Below are 21,433 nucleotides of genomic sequence, written 5' to 3'. Positions count from 1 at the left end.
AAACGCACCTCGGCAAAGCCTCATTGGTCACGTTATCGCCCCAGCGCAAAGCTAATTTGGGTGATGAAGGGATGGAGGGTCATGTAGCCGGTGTACCGACATCTCACGGGTTCCGCGCGTCACTATGTTTTGTATGGAAAGTGGGCGGGGCATGTGCAATATTCGAAGGTTGAAGATACATTTTTTTTGTTTCAAATGTTGATAGTAAAACCTATCCATAGAGAGGGAAAGGGCTCCGCGTCCCTTCAAAACTGCGACATTTCGAAACCAGTCATTTGGAAACCGTGGTAATACAGGCGAATGAGGAGATAGAACAAACTCTGAAATTCGAGAGAATCGAAAATTTAGTTTTAAAATAAAGTTTTGGAATTTTTCGAGTTTCAGACTGTGTTCTATCAGAAAAAACATTTTTGAAATTATATACATATAACTGTTTTTGTTGTCTGATATTTATCTATTCGCCTGTGTTACTACGGTTTCGAAATGACCGATTTCGAAGTGTCACAGTTTCGAAGTGCCAGGAAAAGTACACTAGCAATCCTAAATGCTGTTTCTTTAAACCACGTGCTCAAATAGCTGTCCATAACTAACGCCTCCAGATAGAAGGAGGATAGAAGTTCTTAATCTTAGGCCAGATTAAACAGGATGCCTTAAAGACGGATTATAATCGAAATTGAAATTTTCTATCATCATTTTGCAATACATGAAAATTCATGGAAATCCATTATTTTGATCAGATGGATGTAAACTAACGGGGAGCTCATTTTATCCCCTTATCACTTTCACTTTTCTCTCTCTCTCTGCATATCCAATCTCTATTCAATATTTCCTTATCCGGCTCTTGTTCGCCGTTTCTCTCCTATCTCTTCTTTGTCATGCTTCGCTTGGCATGTCTGCTTCACGTATAAATACACGGCTGGGATTTCAGAGCATCATTAGTTTTTTGTCTATTTTTATATTTTATTTTAAGCGCTTTAATTTTCCTTCGATTTCATAAAATATTGTTTATTGATCGAGAAGCCTTCCAGAAATGTCCGATCAGCATAAAAGAGTTCACCCCAAAGATCCCGATGAAAGTCGATCACCACGAAACGGGAAGTGCTCCAAAGATGACGTTGCTTTTGATTTGGAGAGATTGATTTTGGAGAATCGTTCATTCAACGACGAGAGAGACAACATTTATGAAAAGATTGCAGAGTATATCAAAGGAACGGACGTGGTTTCAGTAAGCGTCGAAGAGTACATCAACCTTCACGCACCGTATCTATCCCAAGAAATTCATAGAGGTATTGGAGCCAACGTCTGGGCGACTGAATTCGCAAAGGCGAAATTGGGTGAAGTCTATCCCGATTGGGATGTCCCACGTGAAAACGATCCTAGACTTCCGAAACCGTCTTGGGAAATGACAAAAGAAGAAGAAGAGAAGATCCTTGGTCCTATTGACGAATACGATCTGATAACAGATGCATCTCTGCTGAATGAAGATATTCCTGAAGCTCCAGTTGATCCAAATATTCCAACAACTTCAGTTCCAAGACGACCAACAATGTTTCTGTCTGTGAAGGATGTGGATAGACAACGAGATAGACGGAGAGAATGGGAAGATGATGTTGGAGAAGATGGACTTCAGAAGTTGGTGATTCGAGAGGCCGAGGAGACTGGATCCAATTCTCGAAATGTTCCAAAAAAGAAACGACGAGTCCCATAATATTTGTATGGTTTTATTTACTTTTTTGAATTGGCACATCTTGGAAAAATTTTTATGACAATATAAATAAGATACTTGAGTTTACCTTCTTCTTTTACTTTTCTAACAAGAAAGCAAACAATCTACTCCGAAAAACTTCATAACAAAACAATTTGAAAAACGAAGGAAAGAATGAGAATTCTGAATATCAGAATAATGAATTTTAATACATTTGAACTAAACATTGTTTTAATTACTCCTGCTTCTGTCGTCCTTTGAAATCGTTCATTGATTCGTTGGTTCCAAAGAAGTCAGCCATGAGAACTTGAGCTTCGATTGGGAGAAGACCGATCAATGCGAGAATTGTGTAGGATGCTTTTGGCATGCACAACAATGGACGGTTGGTGAGAATCGCCTCCATGATACATTCAACAGCATAGTTGGCTTCGAGGATCGGGAACAAGGCTGGGCATCTGAAATGTAGGAAAATTACTTGTATAGAAAAACATCTAGCTGGGGCTTACTTCGTGGTAACTCCATGGAACATTCCAGTGTCAATGAAGAATGGACAGACCAAAGTAGTGTTGACTCCGTACTTCTTCTGAGCCAAAATCTCCATAGCAATTGAATCGTGGCATCCGATGGCTCCGTGTTTCGAAGCGCAGTAATCAACGAGTCCGACGCATCCAGTTTTTCCAGCCATCGAAGCGATTGTTACGAGATGACCGCTATCCTTGGCAAGCATTGATGGAAGGAAGTTCTTGGCAGTCTGAAATAGTTCTTTGGAAATTTTTAAAAATTAGTTATTACATAGAAGAGAGCATTGGTGTTGACGGCCATTGTTTTTTCCATCAATTCATCTGGACAATCAAATAGTTTCTTTCCTGAAAATTTGACATACATGAAGTTGGATAAGAAATGATAACGAATTACCTGTCACAATTCCTGCGTTATTAATTAAAATATCAACGTCTCCAACAGCATCCTTTGTCAATTTTGCAACTCGATGAATATCTTTGTATTGTGATAAATCAACCACAAACACGTTGGCAGTTCCTCCAGCCTTTTCAACTTGCTTCTTTGTTTCCTCTGCACCATCCTTATTAACATCCCAAATGACAACCTCTGCTCCAATTTTAGCAAATTCGATGGCCATCAGTCTTCCGATACCACTTCCAGATCCAGTGATCAACACCTTCTTTCCTTCTACAGACTTTCGTGGGAGGATCCCATTTGGTAGAAGATTTTTGAAAAAGTTGAGAACTATGAAGAATAAGGTCCCAAAGACCATTTTAGCACCGTCTATTATTCGCTCCATATTCTGAAAAAAATGATCGATGAATCAAGAAAAAAAACGAGATGATCAAGGCTGAAAAAAAGATGGAGTGTTGCGAGATGCAACAGACGGGTCAAATGGACGAATGTGTTTGTTGATTCCGTTATTTTCTAGGGCAGCGAGATAGTGAGATACGCAGATAGAGAGACAGAATGGTTGGTCTTGGCTAGAGTTGTAAAGTAACAATGGATTGCTAGACTCTAGCGAATGGTCAGAAAACATTGGCAAGAAAGAAGACCTGGAGCCTAGAGTTCTGTAAAGCAATACGTGTTAAAAATGGGGTACAATGTAGAGAATCTTTTTTGAAGTAGCGGAAGGGAACCAAGTAATTCTGAAAATCAATCACAATACCGTCAGACCTGTAGTAGAAGAGCCCCTTAACTTCCAGCTGATTTCTCTCTTTTCCTGTCAAAAATATAAGAAAGTTGTCAACTGATAAACTGTTTACCATAATTTCAGAAGTGGTTTGTGAGTTGAAACATTTTTAATATCTTGCAGAGTAATTTCGATAACTCACGTCAAACTTGACAGCTGGGGGCCCTTCTATTACAGGTTTTACGATATATGCAAATTTGAGAGTCAACGATCGAAAGAATATCGAGAGAAAGAGAAACGATAAATGAGTAGACGACAAAAACGTAGATACTGATTAATGGGTAAAAGAACAAAGGGAGGCCAGCCAGATGGTTATGTACAAGATGCCCAAGATCAAGATCTAATGGGTGGGAGGTCAATATGTGTGTTGTGGTGTGGAGGTGGGAAAACCAGGGAATGATTGAGTGTGAAGACGAATGTTTGGGTAACTCCTAAGGACTATGGTAGTTTCTCGTCGAGAATTGGAAGACTACTTTTGATTCGAGTAGCGGTATGAATCCGAATCCGATTATTTGAATATCTCACTCACAATGTTGGTGTATTATCTTTTGAAATTTTTTTTCAAAAACTGAAAACATGAGACTTAAATCAAAGAAATTTTAGGAAAAGTTCTAATTTTTTAAACAGAGAAATAATAATCCGAAGAAAATTGTCTGGGAGGATATGATGTCTTTTGGGAAGGTAATAAAATGCCTCTTGGGGGAAAATAATGTTAGAATCGGATTGAGATAATCGGTTCTATTTTTACCTTTTTTACCTTTGGAGTACTAAACAATCTTCCTTGGTTTTAGGAAAATAATATTGGTCGACGTAAAATCTATGCTACTCTTTTGTAGGCTTGTTACTGTCGGCTTGGCCAGGTTCTGGACGGAACTTGCTCAAAAACGGCTGTCGAGCGGGTCATAGTCAGATTTTGAATTGAAGTTGAAATTTGAGATATTACTAGGTCTGAACCTTATGATACGTTTGTAGGAGTTTGGTCGGCTTTAATGGCGGTCTTATCCGGAATCTGACCAACCTTCGACCAGAAGTTGCCGGCGACCCCCGAGATAGCAGAGGAAGTTAATGAACTGACTCATCTTTGTTAGACACATCTGAAAACAATGAGTATACCGGATATCGATGCTGCTTTTCTTGTTATCATATTTTCTGTTTTATGATTCATTAATATCTGTATCAATCGGAAAGATATACAACTCGAGGGAGCAGTAGTAGAGGCTGTGAGATTTTTGTGAAAGGGTGCTCAGAAACAGTTGCTCCGATAGAGCTCGAACCATCTTACATCGTTTCTTCCAATTGAAGCTTGATTTCTCGCATAATAAAATCAGAAAAAAACACAATGTGAAACTAATTGAAGGAATTTGTAATGAGGTGAATAACCCCATAACAAGACATTCATGAGCCTCTTTGAAACTAGTCAAGATCAATTATATTTGAAATGAGCAGCAAAACGTTTTCTTTTCCTTACATCTGCAACTATTTTTGAAACGACTGTCCATCTTTTTACAGGATGGCGTATAATTACCGATACTCGAGTTTGTGCTAGCGTAACATTTGAACAAAACGTTTTACGGATTGTGAGCTCAAATTTGAAATCACAAAGTTCGAAAAATTCAGACAAATTTCGATTTTTTTGATCAGCTTTGCACTGAGGTATAGATTGTCAAAGTTGCTTCATCTCATGAAAATCACAACGGCATGCAAACATTAAGCCGTTTAACTTTGGACAATCATAACAATACCTAGACTTGAAGAATCGCTTTGAAAATTTCAGAAGATTTAAATCGAATGTAAAATTCTATTCCCAACAAATTTCATGCTTCTGAGATACTTACTTCTAAAGGTATACCAGGTTTTATCAGTCCGTGTGAATGTGCTCCACCCTCCATATTTTAATCTTCATCGTGTTCTTTCATGAGAGAACAGGACTAGCGTAGTCTTGAACGGCTCCTTTCAATTTCCGCCTTTCTTTTTTGGTTCCCTATTCTCCACTCACTGAGCCGTCAGTTTTTTTTGTCAATCTCCGCCCACCCCATAATTCCCATTTTTCCATTTCCTCAGAATAACCCAATACCCTTCCCGTTCATTTTTTTTGCGAATATTTGACATTATACTATACATTAACATTTTATTTAATTGGCTCAATTCCTACTCAACCATCCGTCCCATTCTCTCAGCTTCTTCTCAAATGAATCAAATCCATCGTCACACTTACCTCCTTTTTTTTAAAGACGCCTCTACGAAGAGTCCTCGTCTTGTCTAAAAGGAAAAGAGAGATTTATTCGTTGGGTTCGTCTCCTGCGTCTCCCCATTTGGCTCTTTTTCGTGTGTCTTCCGTATGTGCACTTCGCATAAATTTCCAACTGCCGGGGATGGGGAGTCGTTTCGATTCTTTGAGTGTTCCTGAAGTTGAAAAAACTCTTCCTCTTTTCTGATTCCGAAAATGCTGCTGCTGCTTTTCGGAGCGGTTCTTACTGTCAATGGAGAAAACTCTCCATGCAACTGTCCGGATTCAAAGTAAGTCGGAGTTTATTTGAAACTTCCAAAGCTGATAATACTTACACATACCTAGTTCTTCTTCATCAGAAGTTGTATTCTAACTTCACATTTCTCGAGTTCTTTGTTCTCATTCCAGAATTAATCACGTCTCCGCCATTTCATTCGGCATTACACTTCTCTCTCCATCCTATTCCTCTGTTTACCTCAACATCTCGGCTGATTTCGGAGCTGTCATTAACGAGCCTTCTGAACCCATTTCGTAAGACATCCTTCTAATAAGTCATAACTTCGCTTCTTCTAATTCTAGTTTTGCCGAGAATCACTACTACTGGGACAATGAATACTTCACTGCTAATGAATCCCACTTCACTGTCTGCAATTATCACATTGCTTATCATAATAAAGAATTACGGAAGGTGAGACAACGGCAACTTGTTGAGAAAATATATCCGTTCAGATCAAGTATAACGTCACTCATCGCCCTTCAAACATCACATTTGGCTGCAATTGGTATCAAGAGTGTTGCGAATTGGGATGCTGTCTGAACAGTCTCATACAAATCGGCATTCTGATGTGAGGAACACAGATGTATTAAAGTATTGAAGTACAATTTTCAGTTTGCTCTACACTGGAATTGCTTTCATGGCTGTCATATTCTGCGCCCAGTTAACACTCCGGTCGAACGACCAAAGAGGAGAATTCCGGTCTCCTCCGAATGTCAGACGCCACTATCCATGCCGTAGAGCCGCTGCAGAACGAACAGTGGAGAGCTACGTTCTCCAAGAGCTCGCCATCAGAGAAGCACCGCCAGCGTACGAGGAATTGTATCCGAACGGAAGTCCGTATGAAGAAGCTGGCCCGAGCACGAGCAACACAATTCCACGGATTGTTGTGAATGCGGTAGAGGATTCCGAGAACACTGATACCAATTAAATTATTATTTTTTATTCTGTTTTAACCTGAGCAAGTTTGTCATAAAGAGAAAGATTAAAGTGATTTTTTTTAATTCCTTGTCTTTGAAGCTTTGTATTTCGCTTAAAATATCTATTTAAACTATACCCTTTTTTCGATTGACCTGTTTTTAAGGGTGAGCTGATGGCATTGCATTTCATATTTATCCTTTTGTTGAACTTCCTGAGAAATGGTCAATCAGCAGCAAGCTGCTGCGATCGTTCAAGGTGAGTGCCTATCAAAGCTTGCTCATTTTCATCATTTTCAGATCTGGGTACGTGGAATTCAGATCTCTAACTGAGTTTCTCCGTAAAACAGACGTAATCGAAAAACACTTCAACTACAACAACCAGACGGATGTGTTCTACATCAATCACGACGCTACAATTCTGTATAACTCAATCCACTATTCTTTCGATGACTTCTATGAACAACATGAGAACAGAACCAAAGTTTGCCTGTTTAAACTCTACAGACGCTACGATGAGATTGAACATGTGAGCCAACAACAAAAAATCGTATTCCAAGACATGTTTTTTTCTCGTTCGTAGGTAGTTTTCAACGATGGATCCCGCCCGAGACAGATTGTGTTCGGTTGTCATTCGGATGAGGAGTGCTGCGAAATCGGATGTTGCTCAATCGGTAATTATTCGTACTTCTATGTTATGTGAGTGTTAAAGTGATTTGTATACGCTGTCCACGATAATAGTTCAGATATCCAATAGGTATTTTCCTGATTTCTGTTGCTTCCTTCGCGCGGAGAAGGCGACTACACAATGCGAGAGAGCAACATGACGAAGAAGATGATGCTCAAAATTAAGATTTCAAATTAGAGAATGATCATTGTCTAGACCATCTACTTCTATCTAACTCTACCTACTCCTAACAAGCTTCCCTTTATTTCCTAGAAGTCTGCCCTTTTTTTTTATTTCTCAAAGCCATGCTACCGTATTTCCTCTAATATAACGCCACAGCACAGCGTCAACTTTGAGCCAACTTATCTCGGTTCCTGTAAATGATATCAAAAAGTGGTCAACTGACAAAAAATTTGTCATTGGCCATTGTGATAAACGTTCTGTCAGTTGATAATTTTTTTCATATATTCTACAGGAACCGAGATATTCGAGTTCAACGTTGACGGTTCTTTTAGAGCTTTTTTTACGCACTCCCCGGAAGGCATCAGTAACCTAACGATTTCATTAAATTTGTCGTTTTGTAATTTTTATAAGTTTTGATCCAGAGCCTGTAATAAAGAATTCTTTATTGAGTTGCTTGAAACATATTACAAAAGTAAATGATTAGACAAAATCAGACAATTGATCAGCTAAGAAAATGAAATGATTATCGTTATGAAGTAAGGAGGACCCATTTGATGGATGAGAGAGAAAAAACAGGGAAATGACGAAAAGAGAATGGAAAGGTTGTGAAAGTGAAATTTTGTGTAGAAGATGAATATGGTCATGTTAGAAAAACAAGTACAAATGAAAATGGATACAATGAATCATCCTAGTTGAACTTCTGGATCAGATGCAAACAACCGGAACGCGTCGAACCAATCACCGCGGATTACGTGGAAGAGTTGAGGGAAGGAGTTGACAGCGAGGGTGAGAAGAGTCTGATCATCGTCAATTCGGTTTTGATAAATTAATTGGATGAATTTGCGATGAATGATAGAATGCAATTGACCGATAGAGCTGGAAAACATTTTCAGATTATACCTTAACTTTCTAAAAACTTACTGTTTGTCTCCTGAAATAAATCCTCCACTCAATAAAGCTACATTTTTCCTATACAGTCTTGACAAATCGTAATCACTCAGACCATCAAATTCCGGTGTCACTTTAATCAGCGAAATTTTTCCATCAGGAAGGGCAGGACGCCAGTAGTAATTGTATGGGAAATGGTTCTCATTGGCATGTCCGTACCCCGCATCAAACCATACAAAGTGCTCCGAATTGAATGGATTCTCCATTGTGACATTGTGAAGAAAGTGAGTTTTTGAGTTGACAACAATATTGTACTCGGCGCTGATCGATTCCGGATGTGTTCGCATGTCAAGATCAGCAACAGTTCTGAAAAATTCGAAATTTTGCCTTTCTTATGTTGATTGGACAATTTACCTGTAGAAGGTTTCGTTCTTTAACTCATCACTGATAATTTTCCTTGCTTCATTGATATACCCATACAATGGCAAATCATTCAATGTGATTTTGTGGATCTTTGTTTTTTCCATCAAACCTAGTTTTGTTCTTGTTTTGACTACAAAATCATATGTCGAATCATCTGTGAACACTACAAAATTGTTTTGAAGAGTGAGAAGTGTCTCCATGAATTGATGATAAGTTTCCAGCGGTCTTCGGTAAACGTCCCACTCTCCACGACCAATATCAAGGAATCCAGTGACAATGGTTACATCTCGCCTGGAAAAAAATAATAAGAATAAAAAATGTTCGTAGTATGAACTCACTCGACTCTCTTGATTGGTGGTTGAGCTGGTTCGGGTTGTCTATGACGTGGAACGCCTGGTCTCTCCAGAAGAACCCGTACCGGTGCAGGAGTAGTTGGTGTGGTTGTAAATGTCGTCGTTGTTGTTGTTGGTAGTGGTGTAGACGACTTCTCTTCCTCGTAACTCAGATCTTCAACTGATTCCACAAATCCCCATCGATCCAATTCTGATTCTCTTGTTGTTGTGGAAGTTGGACGAGCTGTAGAACTGTGATGGTGATGACCCTGATGATGTCCGTGATGACTTCCATGGTGATGTCTCCTTGAAGTCGTGGTTTCTACAACTGTGGTGGTTGTTTCTGGTTCAGTAGTTGTTGGAGCCTCAGTTGTTTGAGTTGTTGTAGTCTTCTCCGTTGTGGTACTTGTTGGATACAGGATATTTGGGAAATGTGGGTATGGAAATTGTGGATAAGGAATATGATGACGGTGGTGAGAATGAATATCAATGTGGGTACGGTTGTGTTGGTGGTGGTGATGATGATGTTGCCGATGAGTACTAGTCGTTGGTTGAACATTTGGAGTACGATAAGTAGAAGATGTCACCTCGATCTTGTGGATGTAGGGGTTCCGGTAGCTTGATGTTGCAGGGATTGAAGGAATGGTTATTCGATCATAAATAGAGTTGGAAGACGACGAAGGAACTGATGGATAGGAAGATGCGTAATATCTTGGAGTTGTTACTCGAATCCGGGTAGTTGTGGTCGATGGTCCAATTGTTGTAGTTGTTGGAGATGTTGTAGTAGCTGGCGTGGTTGTAGTTTTGTGATGGTGATGATGGTGTTGATGGTGTTGATGGTGGTTCACTCTATCTTGACCATAACGATGACGATCTGGATCATATATTGGTGGGCGTCTGAAACGAATCAATAAGGAATGTTTGAGCAACTGACTACCGTAAGCACTCTGATAGAAGGCCACACTATATTTCAACGATGGGCTTTATTATCTCAGTTTCTATGAGAGATATCAAAAGGTGGTCAACTAAAAAAATGTTAATTATAATATCAAAACCATTTTGTCATTACACAACATTTTGATATCTTTTACAGGAACCAAGATATTTTGACTCAAAGTGTGTAAGGTGGCATTTTATTAGTGTTTTCGGTATATTGCAAAAGTTCCATCATCAAGACAAGTGTTCTCTTTTCATTCACGAACCTGGTTGGGAACGTCCATGTTCGAATCCGTGTGGTGGTAGGTGCAACAGTCGTGCTGGTTGTAGAAGTAGTTGCAGTTGTAGTGGTTGTGCTAGATGAGGTGCTAGTGGTAGTAGTGGGTTCAGTAATGTACTCAGTAGTGGATTCAGTGATTTCTTCAGTGACAAACTCAGTAGTTGTGTCTGTGGTTGTTGAAGGTTCCTCTGTGATGACAACTGGTACTTTCCTTGTAGAAGCTGTGATCCATTCAATGTCCTCTTCTGAGTTGTCTTCTTTTATCTCTGGAAGTCGTGTAGTTCTTGGAACGTAATCTAGAGGTTCTACGTCATCGTCTTGTTTGGGTTGATGCTTGTGTTGCCACTCTGAAAGTGTGACCTTGGCAAACAATCTGGAAATTCGGTTTTTTGACTTACCTCTCACTTTTTCTTCTTCACTTCTCTCATAATCTTGAAGCAGATTCAATCCATATGACCCAAGCAGATAGATTATGATAAAAATGAGAAAGCATATGAGTATCGGAATAAATAATTGCCGCTTCCTCATCTGATCATTTGCGGCTGAAAAAAGGAAGTTTTTAGAAGAACGGTAGAATTGATAAGAGATGGGTGAAAAACGACGGATCATGGAATGATGGCCAGCGTATTTGTTCATGCTTCTCATATTCAGTATTCAATTCGGTTTCACGCCGCCTCCAAATAATAACCGAGCAAACAGAAAGATATAGGGAACGCGAGAATTGAGGAGACAGTCTGTTTGTAGTGTTTGTTGTGTCAAGAAGCAATGTTCTCATCATCAGGTAGCATCTCAATTTCCTCTTATTTTCTTTCCGAATTGTTTTATCAACGATAAGGTGTCACGCATGAGAAATTGAAAAGTACGAAACTAGTGCTACAGTTCTATTTGATTAAGAATGAGGTAAAAAGAAAAACGGACTGCGACTTGTGACGGTTGTGGATGAAAGGAAAAAGAAACAAAAAAAACGGGAAGATGAAGGTGAAGAGCCGAAAGTGAACGAGGTAGAGGGAGAGAGGGGTGTGTTTGATCGAGGAAGACCAATTTGAAAATGGTAAAGTTCACAGAAAAGGGGTTGGGTATCAAATAGAAAGTGCAATTGGTTACATAGTGATGAAATTGAGAGGACATTGAGATGAACGTAAACGGAAAGAGATTACGGTATCTCAAGAAAGTATCACTATTCTGCTAAAAAATCAGAGTTGTGGAAAAGAAACGCTGGTGGCCATATCCGGAGGTCTCGCGACGACAACTACCGTAACCTAAAAATAATTTTAGTTACAAGTCTTATTTTCTCGTTTTTTAACTGATTTTCGTATTTTTTTTCTGTTGTTTTTCCCCGCAAAGGCGGAATATCGAAAGTTTTTAAAGTGAAAAAAAAATGACTGAAAATGTACAGAAATCAAGAAAATAAATGGAAAAAATAAACATTTTTTTCGGTTACGGTAGTTCTCGTTGTGGGATCTTTGGCCATGGTCCACAACTCCTATTTTTACCAAAATCATAGTCGGTAATAGTCTATAACCAGAATACAATAGAAATTCGAGCTATTTCACGGAAACCTATTTTTACAGAAATAATCGGCTATCCAGAAAAAAAGGATACAGTTCTTATGATTCCAAAGTATAGAGTAGTTATATAGAAGAGTAGGAGTTTTCAAAAGCACTTTACTTCAAGTGAAAAAAGAGCAAAAGCCCATCCTCCTGCACTTCACGTCATAAAGTTTTTTTCACCATATCCGTAATGTTTACACTCTTGACTTCACCAGCTGATAATTTGAAACTTACAAAAGATCTCTTATGAAATGAAAAGGTCTAGAAATTATCAGTAACAGCTAACTTCACGATGTCATTACAAAAAGAAGACCGATTAGATGAAATATCAGCATGTATCAATGTTTTTTCAGCAAATAAATTTAACACAGAGGGATATTGTTGAGGAATGTGATTCCCTGTTCTTTTTTCCGCGGCCACACCAGAATCAACGCGCGGAGATGAAGCAACTATCTGTCTCTTGTTTTTTCTATTTGTGCGCACAGGAGCGAAAGAAACGGACGGTATGGAATGGTCAGTGAGCTCTCTCGACGATGCTCCATTAGTGTTCTGTTTCACAATTATTTGGCGCCGATCTGGCGGAAATATTTCGGAAATTGAGATTTCGAAAGATGAAATATCTTGAAGAACACATTTACAAGAATATTTGATTTGTGAGAGAGATGGAAAAAGTGGGCGAATTCTTTCGAAAAATGATCCATTGATGAAGGTTACACCAGATGTTTTGATACATTCTACAGTGCTTTGTATGTTTTGATTTGGAACTACGCCTTCAATGCCAGGTGGCAATTCTATGATAACATATACAACTGAATTGATGGCGAAGACGTTCTAAAGGAAACAAGCAGGTGTGGAAAGAGATCGAGTTGTCTGTGGAAGTAGGAACCAAATGAATGAAATATTAGGAAAAGAGGGGCGGTGCTATCCTCCATTCAAATTTTTACAGTACTTCGATTTGTACTTTGAATTACTTATGTTAACGACTCCAATTAAAAAATGAATGGGATTGGAAAAAGAATATTCGAATATTGATGGAATGTCTTTTAAAATTGGATTCAAAACGACAGTATTTAAAGTAGGAGAGGGTTAAATGATGCACCTGTCGCCTAGAGAGTTTTGGATTAGAAATAAAAATGACTAAGTCTGTTCAAATAGAGAAATAGGTTAGTGCGAAGTTACTGCACAACGAAGAGAGAAACAGATGAGAAAAGAGAAGGGGCTCAAATGTTTCAAATAGTGAAGAAGAAGATCCAAAAAAGTTATACGGGGCGCCAGATGGAATGAGATTCATGAAAACGAGGAGCACGAAGAAACAGAAGGCGCGCTTCTTTCTGGACGAAAAAAGTTTCATCAGCTGTGATGTGATCATCGCCACCGACTCCTCATTTTTCTCCTCCTACTTTTTGTCCAAATGTTTGCATTTTGTTGTCTTTCGCGCGCATAGCGTGGGAGAAACAGAGAAGAGCACAGTGTCCTCCTCTCATCCATTTCTGTGGCTTTTCATTATGCCGCCGCCTGTCTTGTATTCCGCCATTCCCCGGGAGCGTTCCTCTTGCGCCACCCGATGAATATGCAAATAATTGAAGAACCGATCACGAACTGTGTGATGGCTCCTCATGGGGTTTAAAGGTGAGGAGAAGAGAGGAATGGCAAAGGAAATGGTAAAAAAAATAGATGTCTGATTAGCTACGGGAGAAGCTCAAAACACAAATAAACAGTGGAATTCTGTGTGTGCAGTGATATCTTGTACTTTTTATAGATCCTAGGATATTCTCGGAAACTATTAGTGGGAATGGAATAGAGAACCACAAGTCGAACATTTTTATCATCGAAAGTTCCGGTCAAAACAATTTCAGTCATTGATCATGCTGTGGTATTTTGAATCAGCTGTGGTATTTTAGGAATTTCCAGTCAAACTATTTCACACTATTTCATAATTTTTAAAGTTCTTTCTAGAAAACATTTTGAAAGCTTCACTTTTTCTTTGACTCCCATTTCTTTAAAAATGACGCCCACCTCCTCCTACTTCTTCTCTTATTCAGTTCCATTCTTTGAAAATATCAAAAAAAGTTTCCCGTTTGGTTGAAAGGTCTGAAGAGGACAACGGAACATACAAAGTGTACAGCAAATAGGACCAATTTGAGAATTGTAGAAAATTCAGAGAGAGAGAGAGAGAGAGAGAGAGAGAGGCCGGAATAAAATGGAACCAGGAGACGAGGAAAGGGGTGTCCTGAACAAATTTGGCGGATCGTATTTCAAAAGAGCTACTGCTCTATGTGTGCAAACATTGAAGAATCAGGGACCACAATCGAAAATTGTGGGCGCGGAGAAGAAAGAAGAATTTAGGAATTTTTGGTAAGAATTTCAAAGGAAGGACTATACTATACTATTTCGTATTGGGTTTCGTTGGGATTTATGGATGTGAGCGGCTATATAGAAGAAGAAAAAAGTGACCGTTGAAAAGTGCACAAATGAATGGTGGAGGAAGTAGTTTAAAACGGAGAGAACGCCTGGATATCGGAAGGACTCCAAAAATGCTCGTTCGTCATAAAAAAACCATTTACATAGAAAGTAGTTCATTTCGAATGTTCTGAATATTTTAAAGGGGACTCCAACTAAAGAATTTAATGCATCAAAATGTTTGGAAATCGACGAATTTTCTCAATTTTATTAGGAGAAAATCAAAAAAAATCCCAAGCCCCCTATAACACAGTTGAGAATTCAAAAAAAAGACGAATAGGGACGATGATTTGAGTTCCCGCGCAGTTAGAAATCTATGGCACGGCGGCTGGCCGTCTCTTTATATATAAATTTTCTTTCAGATTTTTTCAGATTTTATCTCGAAAAAAAAGACATAAAAATCCACTCTCAGCCATTTCAAAATAAGGCTCTGCCGTGGCCTAGGTTTCTCATCGCCCGGGAATTCAAATTTTCGTCCCTACCTTTTTAAGCAAAATGTTCACTTTCAACGTTGAATGAAAATACATAACTTTACAATCATTTCAATTTATTAAAAATTATGGTCGGACTCTCCTTTTTATAAAATTGTCGGTGATTAAACTAGAAAAACCGATACACAGGGAACCAATTAGCGGCGAACTTTCTGTTCTCTCATTATCTAAAAATCATCGTCTTATTTCCCTTTCACCGTCCATACCCACTGGACACGATTCAACAAACAAGTGAGAGAGATTAGTAGATTTGACACAATAGAAAACGAGGTGTTCTCGGAGGATTGAAAAAAGGGTCCATGACTTGTTGCGGTCGAGACCATCTTCTGATGCTGCCGTCATTTAATTAATCAACTGGCAATCATCATCGTCTTCTTTTCGTTTTGCACGCCTCTTGGGTGTGCCCAATTCTTCTCCCCTCAATGTGTTCTACATCTTCACACACTTGCTGACGTTTGAGATGGAAAACGAGAAGAAGAATATAAGAATATATGAATATGATGGAGAAGAAAGAAATAGAAAAAAGAAGTAGTTGTTACCAACACCTACTGTTTAGAAGGAGAAGATAAAGAAGGCGTTGGAAAAGTGAGAAAAGTAACACCTTCTATTGGAAACGATACGGTATCACAAAATTGATACGAATCAAATATAATGGAAAACCGATCATCGAAGTTTGACATTTTCGATCACATATTATTATTGTAGGAAAAAAAGATTCGAGAGATAAACAAAACGAGAGGAATCATATCCTCAAATCTCAATTGCTCAAAATTGAATTAAAAGATCGAAAATTGAAATCATTGTTTAGAACAAAAAGATATTTAAAAATCAGTGATAGAAGGAAACAATTTTTTCCGAATTTTGAGAAAAAGTATACCCTGGAAGCTCTCTACACTTACTCAATAGTCCCCAGTGTCCAGAATCCTGGACCAGGGTGCAAAAATGACAGAATGTGGACGTCATCTCTCTTCTCAAATCGCTACGTAAAATCTTCCATGCCTTGGAAAAAGAGCAACCGGAATTTCGAACATCTAGACTTTAGAGGTCTCCTTCAAAGTAATCGGATATATGTACAACATTTAGGATCTAGTATTCTTTTGGTTTTCTTCTTCTTCATCTTTTCTCTTTTGCATCTTGTTGTCTTTCAGATGAAATCAACAGAAACAACAGCTGTTCGGTTGTCGGTGGTCGCAAAAAAAGTAAGAAAAAACGAGGCACAGGAAAAGTTTGATGACAAACGGCCCAATAAAATGTTAAGTAGTTTTGGTGAAGACTGATATGGATGGAATGGAAAATCAGAAAAAAGGAGTAAGGGGTGTCAGTTTTTTTTCTCCCGTATCACATGCGTCGTTTCCGATCGTTTAGTTTTTTTTTTTCTGTCGTCCCGTTCCAACAAACCTAAACTGTCCAATAGAGGGAGGTGTCCAATTAGAATTAAACGACCGCGTATATAGAGATGGATTTATTACAACGCAGCTAAAAAGAGGAAAAGGAAAACGGATGGAAAACGGGGATGGGAATGAGAATCAGTAGACTCTTTTGTAAGTAGCAGTATAGGATTCGGTGTCGTAGGCGGTTTCAGCACGGATCTGAAATTGAAGAATGTTGTATTTGAAAATAAATTGGATGCTCTGATAGAGAGAGGCTTATGGGAAAGAGAGCTGAGGAAATGATTGATCACAAATTTTCGGGATAGTTGAAATTCTTGTCCAAAACAAATTTCCAGTATACTGGTTTTTCACTCACCTTCATAATCATAGTGTTGTAATCGGGAAGTTCCAATTGTCTCTCGAATTCTCTGATCTCCAAATTGTTATTGTTTCCAACATCGAAACTTCTTCTCATGAATTGTTTCAAATGGAACGTCATCTTTCCTTCTTTCACCTGTCCCTGCTCCATCATGGACCATCCTTGTGAAGAAGTGGTCAAATAGGCGACATGGACACGTGGATCTCTTCTAGTTGCGTTTTTTACTGGCATGAATCCGTAGTCATGACGGACGACGCTGTTCCTGTCGAAGTAGGTGTGGCTGGAAATTTAAAGTAAAAGCTCATGAAGTGTATAAAATCATTTTTCGCTGACGTTAGTTGTCTCGTTCAATTAAAATGGAGGTACCGTAGAACCTATATTAGAAGCGCGCCCTAACTTTTAACTTTGAGTCAATTTATCTCGGTTTCTGTCAAATATATGAAAAAGTTGTCAACTGACGAAACATTTTTGATATTGTGGCAAATAATTTATTAATTGACAAGTTTTTGATATCTGTTACAGGAATCGATATAATTGAGCTCAAAGTTTTCGGATTGGGTGGGCTTCTATTGAAGGAAATATGGTAGTTTTGATACTCTAATAGGCTAAAACTTATGATCTTGCCCTTTTTTAAAATCCGAGAAGTAAAATAACGTGAAACCTGTGATAGAGGAGCTCCCAAACTTTTAACTTTAAGCTCAAGTATCTCGGTTCCTATGAGAGATATCAAAAATTTGTCAAGTGATAAAATATCAGTGATAATATGACAAATAATGTATCAGTTGAAAAATGTATGCCATCTTTTATGGGAATCGAAACAACTGAACTCAAAGTTGACAGCTTGGATGGGCTTCTATTCAAGGAAATGTTTTGATACTTTAAAAAAGCTAAAACTCAGGATATTGCTTCTGTATTAAATTTCAGAACTAAGATGTAACGTACAAAATCTACAAAACTCACGTAATGTTGACAGCTCTGGCTCCAAACTTCGGAATGGGATTGATGGCGTAATCGATTTGTGATGGAGGTGGCAAGTCTCTTTGACGTCCATTCGACCCCTGTGATCATTTTGTCATTGTTCCTATCAAACTCACAAGAACAAAAGACACAGTATTCAATGCTTTCACAGATGACAGAAACGTACTATTTGATGGTTGGAATGTTTAAAAAAAACCAAAAAAAGTGATGATAGAACGATAGAGATTGATAAGAGAGAAGAAGAGACAGGGAAGTTGAATTGGTTGATTGGGAAAAAGTAAGAGAAACTGTTACCGTCAAGGACCATAATCCGATGAATCGATCGATAGGTCTCAGATCCCATGGCATTTTAGACCTATCATATTCTAAAAATTAATTTATAGTCTGGTGAAAAATTAACAGAAAAGATGACTCACTGTCTTCGTATCTGGCAATTACAAAGGTGAGAAATATCACCGCGCATAACAACCGAGAAGTTACGATCATCTGAATTCATTTTAAAATTCTAGGATACGAATGAGCAAGTATGAGAAGAGTTCCGAGTTCGATGGAAAAAGTTGCAAAGTGCGCGTGGCGCTAAAAACTGATCAGAAAGTGAGGTTTTCCAATGTAAAGACGACGAAAAAGACGAGGGCTTGCCATCGGTCACGAACTGGTTTTTCTTCCCTTTCTTCAACCTCTTCCGCCATGTTTATCATTCACTACGGCTTCTTACAGAAGATGGTGATGACGTGAAAGATGTTCCGAATTGATTATGTTAACTTGGAAAATCATGAGACATTGTGGAGTCGGAAAGAAGAAGCATTCATTCAAAGGCTATGGGAAGTTGAGGAAAAACTATTCATAATTTCCAGATGTAGTGTGTTCTGAGTATCATTTTCTGTAATTTTGAGTGAATGAGGCCTCCATCTTTAATAGCCTTCTACAAAACTAATTCATGAGATCCTTGATAAACTAGAAATCTCTTGTCATGGCCGCAACGGTTTCCAGATCAGTCGATACTTCTCGGAGAACTCAATTTTACAATTGCAAATTAATACAATGCCCATTCCTTTTCTTGTTGTATATTAAACGATTTGCTTGGCCTTTTTCCAAAGAATGTACATGTCTCAGCCTTTGCCGATGACCTCAAGGTCATGGGTTCAAATCCAGTAGAACTACAGAAAAGTATAGAAATTTTTGAAAACTGGTGTCAAATCTGGAAGCTTAATCTAGTCGAAAAAAAGACAGCCTTCCCAGTTTTCCATTATCTTGTTTTATATTTTAATTACAGATTCTCCCGTCAAGCTCAACTTCTTGTTTTCGTATTTCGCGCCGACGCGCCGTTTCTCTTCCCGCTCTCCGTCGCCGCCACACTCCCTCGTCGGTCGAAAAGGAGCGCACTTGCTGCATAATTTTAGGCCCTTTTAGTTGGAATTTCTTGTCGGAAGGCAGACTCATAACTTCACTTTCCTTTGCAAAAATTGGTGCGAGTTCTGTCTCGGAACAGATTTTGTTTCTTCGCAGATTATTGCAGATTCTTTTAACGCATATGGGACCGATCCACCGTGGAAAAGCCCCCAACGAGTCCGTCGTCATAGCAGAGGACTCGTACTACGCAGATCTTATATTTTTACTCTCTTCCTCTTGTGATGTTTAGAAAGCAGAACTACCCTTCTCTTCTCATCATATAATCCCCTTTACAATGTAAGAGGTGTCCCATAATTCAAGCAGTCACATCTGGAGTTTTAACGCGGCAGACACACCCTGTACGCTTTCTCCAAAATTCAATAAAACATATTTAGTTTCCATAGCTGTCTTTTTAGTCTATTTCAGGTCCCTTTCTATAAACAATTCACTTATCGTAGTTATCCAAGTTGTCTTCTCCATCCTACACATCTCTTAGTCTACTTCCAACATCTACCCGTGAACTGGTTGTTCTCATCGAACTTCCAGGTCATCACACGTCATGCACTGGGAAATGCAACTCTCACACCAGACATGAGCGGAATAAAAATTTTGAAAATCAGGAATAAGGAATAAGGAATAAGCAATAACAATTTAAAAATCCGGAATAAGGAATAAGGAAGAAGGCATAGAAAAAAACACCCGGAATAAGGAATAAGGAATAAGGAACGAAAGTTTTCGCGATGCTAACTCAATTTCATCTTTCCGTTTTTTCTCGCCAATTGCATCATTTTTCATCTGAAATTTCCCAATTTCACATTTTTAAATTGACAAAAAAAACCTTTTCATTTAATTTTGGATGATATCTGCTCAAATGATAAGAAGCAGAATTCGTTCCACTCGTTTTTGTCCAAATAATTTTCGCGTCATATTCTTGACAAGTTGCCTCGTTTTCTCTTCTGAAGAGAATTCGTCAAACTTGCTCCATTTTTTAGACATTTTTTCTGAAGTATTTAGTAATTGTAAAAACCAAATTTATTTCGAAAAAAACACTGAGAAAAACGCATAACTTTTCCAAGATTTCCAAAAAAAAAATTTGAGACCCCGCAAATTCCGGGGAAAGAAAAAACCGTGGAAAAAAAATCGGGGAAAAGTGGGCGGAGTCGGGGGCGGAGCCTAAAATGCAACCCTGGTACGGTTTTGCCGCAGGGTTTTTCTGCACATTTGGACACGGTCATGAGGGGGCGGAGCCTAAATTGCAACCCTGGCACGGTTTCGCCGCACGGTTTTTCTCGACGCCGCCCACTTTCCCCGGTTTTTTTCCCCGATTTTTTTCCCCGGAATTTGCGGGGTCTTAAAAATTTTCAAAAAACGGTGCAAAGGTGCTCCGCTGAACAAAATGTTACGCGGCAATTTAGAGCGTTCAAATTTTTTCCCAGTTTTGAGAATTTTTTCTGATTTTTGATTGAAAAAGTTTTAAAGTTTTGAAGAGAAATAACAAAAAAATCAGGAATAAGGAATAAGGAATAACAATTAAAAAACTCGGAAGAAGGAATAAGGAATAAGGAATGAAAAATTTAAAATCCGGAAGAAGGAATAAGGAATAGAAAAAACACCGGGAATAAGGAATAAGGAATAAGGAATAAGGAATTCCGCTCATGTCTGCCTCACACCGTTTACCGTGTCAACGACTCTCCCATCACTACCCTGCCTTATATTCTCGCCTATTTGACACTTATGTCACACTTATGACCCATTATCGAGTATGGTTGTGAGCTTTTTGACCCTTCCAACTCCACACTTGCCAATAAATTAGAATCCCCCCTTCGTTACTTCTCTAGACAAGTTTTCCAAGTTGTAATATGCCCTTCCGATCGTATGAAGATAGACTTTCACATCTTTATTATTATTATAACATGTTGCTCAAATAAATTCATTATTGTTACAAAGAAACAGAACAGCTATTCGACTCCACGATTTAAGACTTCACAACAGTTATTGGGTACTTAAAAAAACTTTTGATGAATCTCGAAAACTGATGAATAGTTTTTGAAAATGTCTGGGCCCGCACTTGGGTCCAAGGCAACGGGTCAAAACTAACTTTTAGGCCAGAAGAAATTTAAAAATTTCAAAGTGGACGTGGATTCACCTATTTGTTTTCAATCAACGAGTTTCAACGCGTGATTTTTTCGCCCAACGTTTATGGGGTTATGCACGATATAAATTTGCAATAAAAATGGGAAATAAATACACAAAATTACTATGCAGATACGCAAATAAATTTATTTATTTCC

The 21,433-nt window shown here is 38.5% G+C and overlaps 5 protein-coding genes across 5 annotated transcripts; 2 read left to right on the top strand and 3 right to left on the bottom strand.

Moving 5' to 3' along the window:
• Window positions 1-1,030: 1,030 nt before the first annotated feature.
• CBG27057 lies at window positions 1,031-1,708 on the top strand (the record flags this gene model as incomplete). Its single annotated transcript, XM_045237515.1, has 1 exon — window positions 1,031-1,708. One exon carries the CDS (start codon window positions 1,031-1,033, stop codon window positions 1,706-1,708), a length of 678 nt encoding a protein of 225 aa, XP_045100608.1.
• A 232-nt stretch (window positions 1,709-1,940) lies between these two features.
• Cbr-dhs-19 lies at window positions 1,941-3,005 on the bottom strand (the record flags this gene model as incomplete). Its single annotated transcript, XM_002636490.1, has 4 exons — window positions 1,941-2,160; window positions 2,212-2,456; window positions 2,498-2,571; window positions 2,621-3,005. The coding sequence occupies 4 exons, from the start codon at window positions 3,003-3,005 to the stop codon at window positions 1,941-1,943; spliced, it is 924 nt and encodes a 307-aa protein (XP_002636536.1).
• A 2,836-nt stretch (window positions 3,006-5,841) lies between these two features.
• Window positions 5,842-7,399, top strand: CBG23223 (the record flags this gene model as incomplete). The annotated part of the gene is made up of 7 exons (XM_002636491.2): window positions 5,842-5,915; window positions 6,034-6,156; window positions 6,205-6,313; window positions 6,355-6,470; window positions 6,515-6,797; window positions 6,984-7,075; window positions 7,117-7,399. 7 exons carry the CDS (start codon window positions 5,842-5,844, stop codon window positions 7,397-7,399), a joined length of 1,080 nt encoding a protein of 359 aa, XP_002636537.2.
• Window positions 7,400-8,349: 950 nt separating this feature from the next.
• CBG23225 lies at window positions 8,350-11,170 on the bottom strand (the record flags this gene model as incomplete). The annotated part of the gene is made up of 5 exons (XM_045237514.1): window positions 8,350-8,542; window positions 8,588-8,920; window positions 8,969-9,268; window positions 9,316-10,206; window positions 10,512-11,170. 5 exons carry the CDS (start codon window positions 11,168-11,170, stop codon window positions 8,350-8,352), a joined length of 2,376 nt encoding a protein of 791 aa, XP_045097810.1.
• A 5,382-nt stretch (window positions 11,171-16,552) lies between these two features.
• On the bottom strand, window positions 16,553-18,239 carry CBG23226 (the record flags this gene model as incomplete). Its single annotated transcript, XM_002636493.1, has 5 exons — window positions 16,553-16,615; window positions 16,773-17,055; window positions 17,736-17,833; window positions 18,048-18,118; window positions 18,170-18,239. 5 exons carry the CDS (start codon window positions 18,237-18,239, stop codon window positions 16,553-16,555), a joined length of 585 nt encoding a protein of 194 aa, XP_002636539.1.
• Between the last annotated feature and the right edge of the window lie 3,194 nt (window positions 18,240-21,433).

The sequence above is a fragment of the Caenorhabditis briggsae genome (assembly GCF_000004555.2).
Source record: "Caenorhabditis briggsae complete genome, chrV, whole genome shotgun sequence".
In the NCBI taxonomy this organism is placed as follows: Eukaryota; Metazoa; Nematoda; class Chromadorea; order Rhabditida; family Rhabditidae; genus Caenorhabditis; species Caenorhabditis briggsae.
Note: the sequence above shows the minus strand (reverse complement) of the source record. Positions and strands in the feature narration are given on the sequence as shown.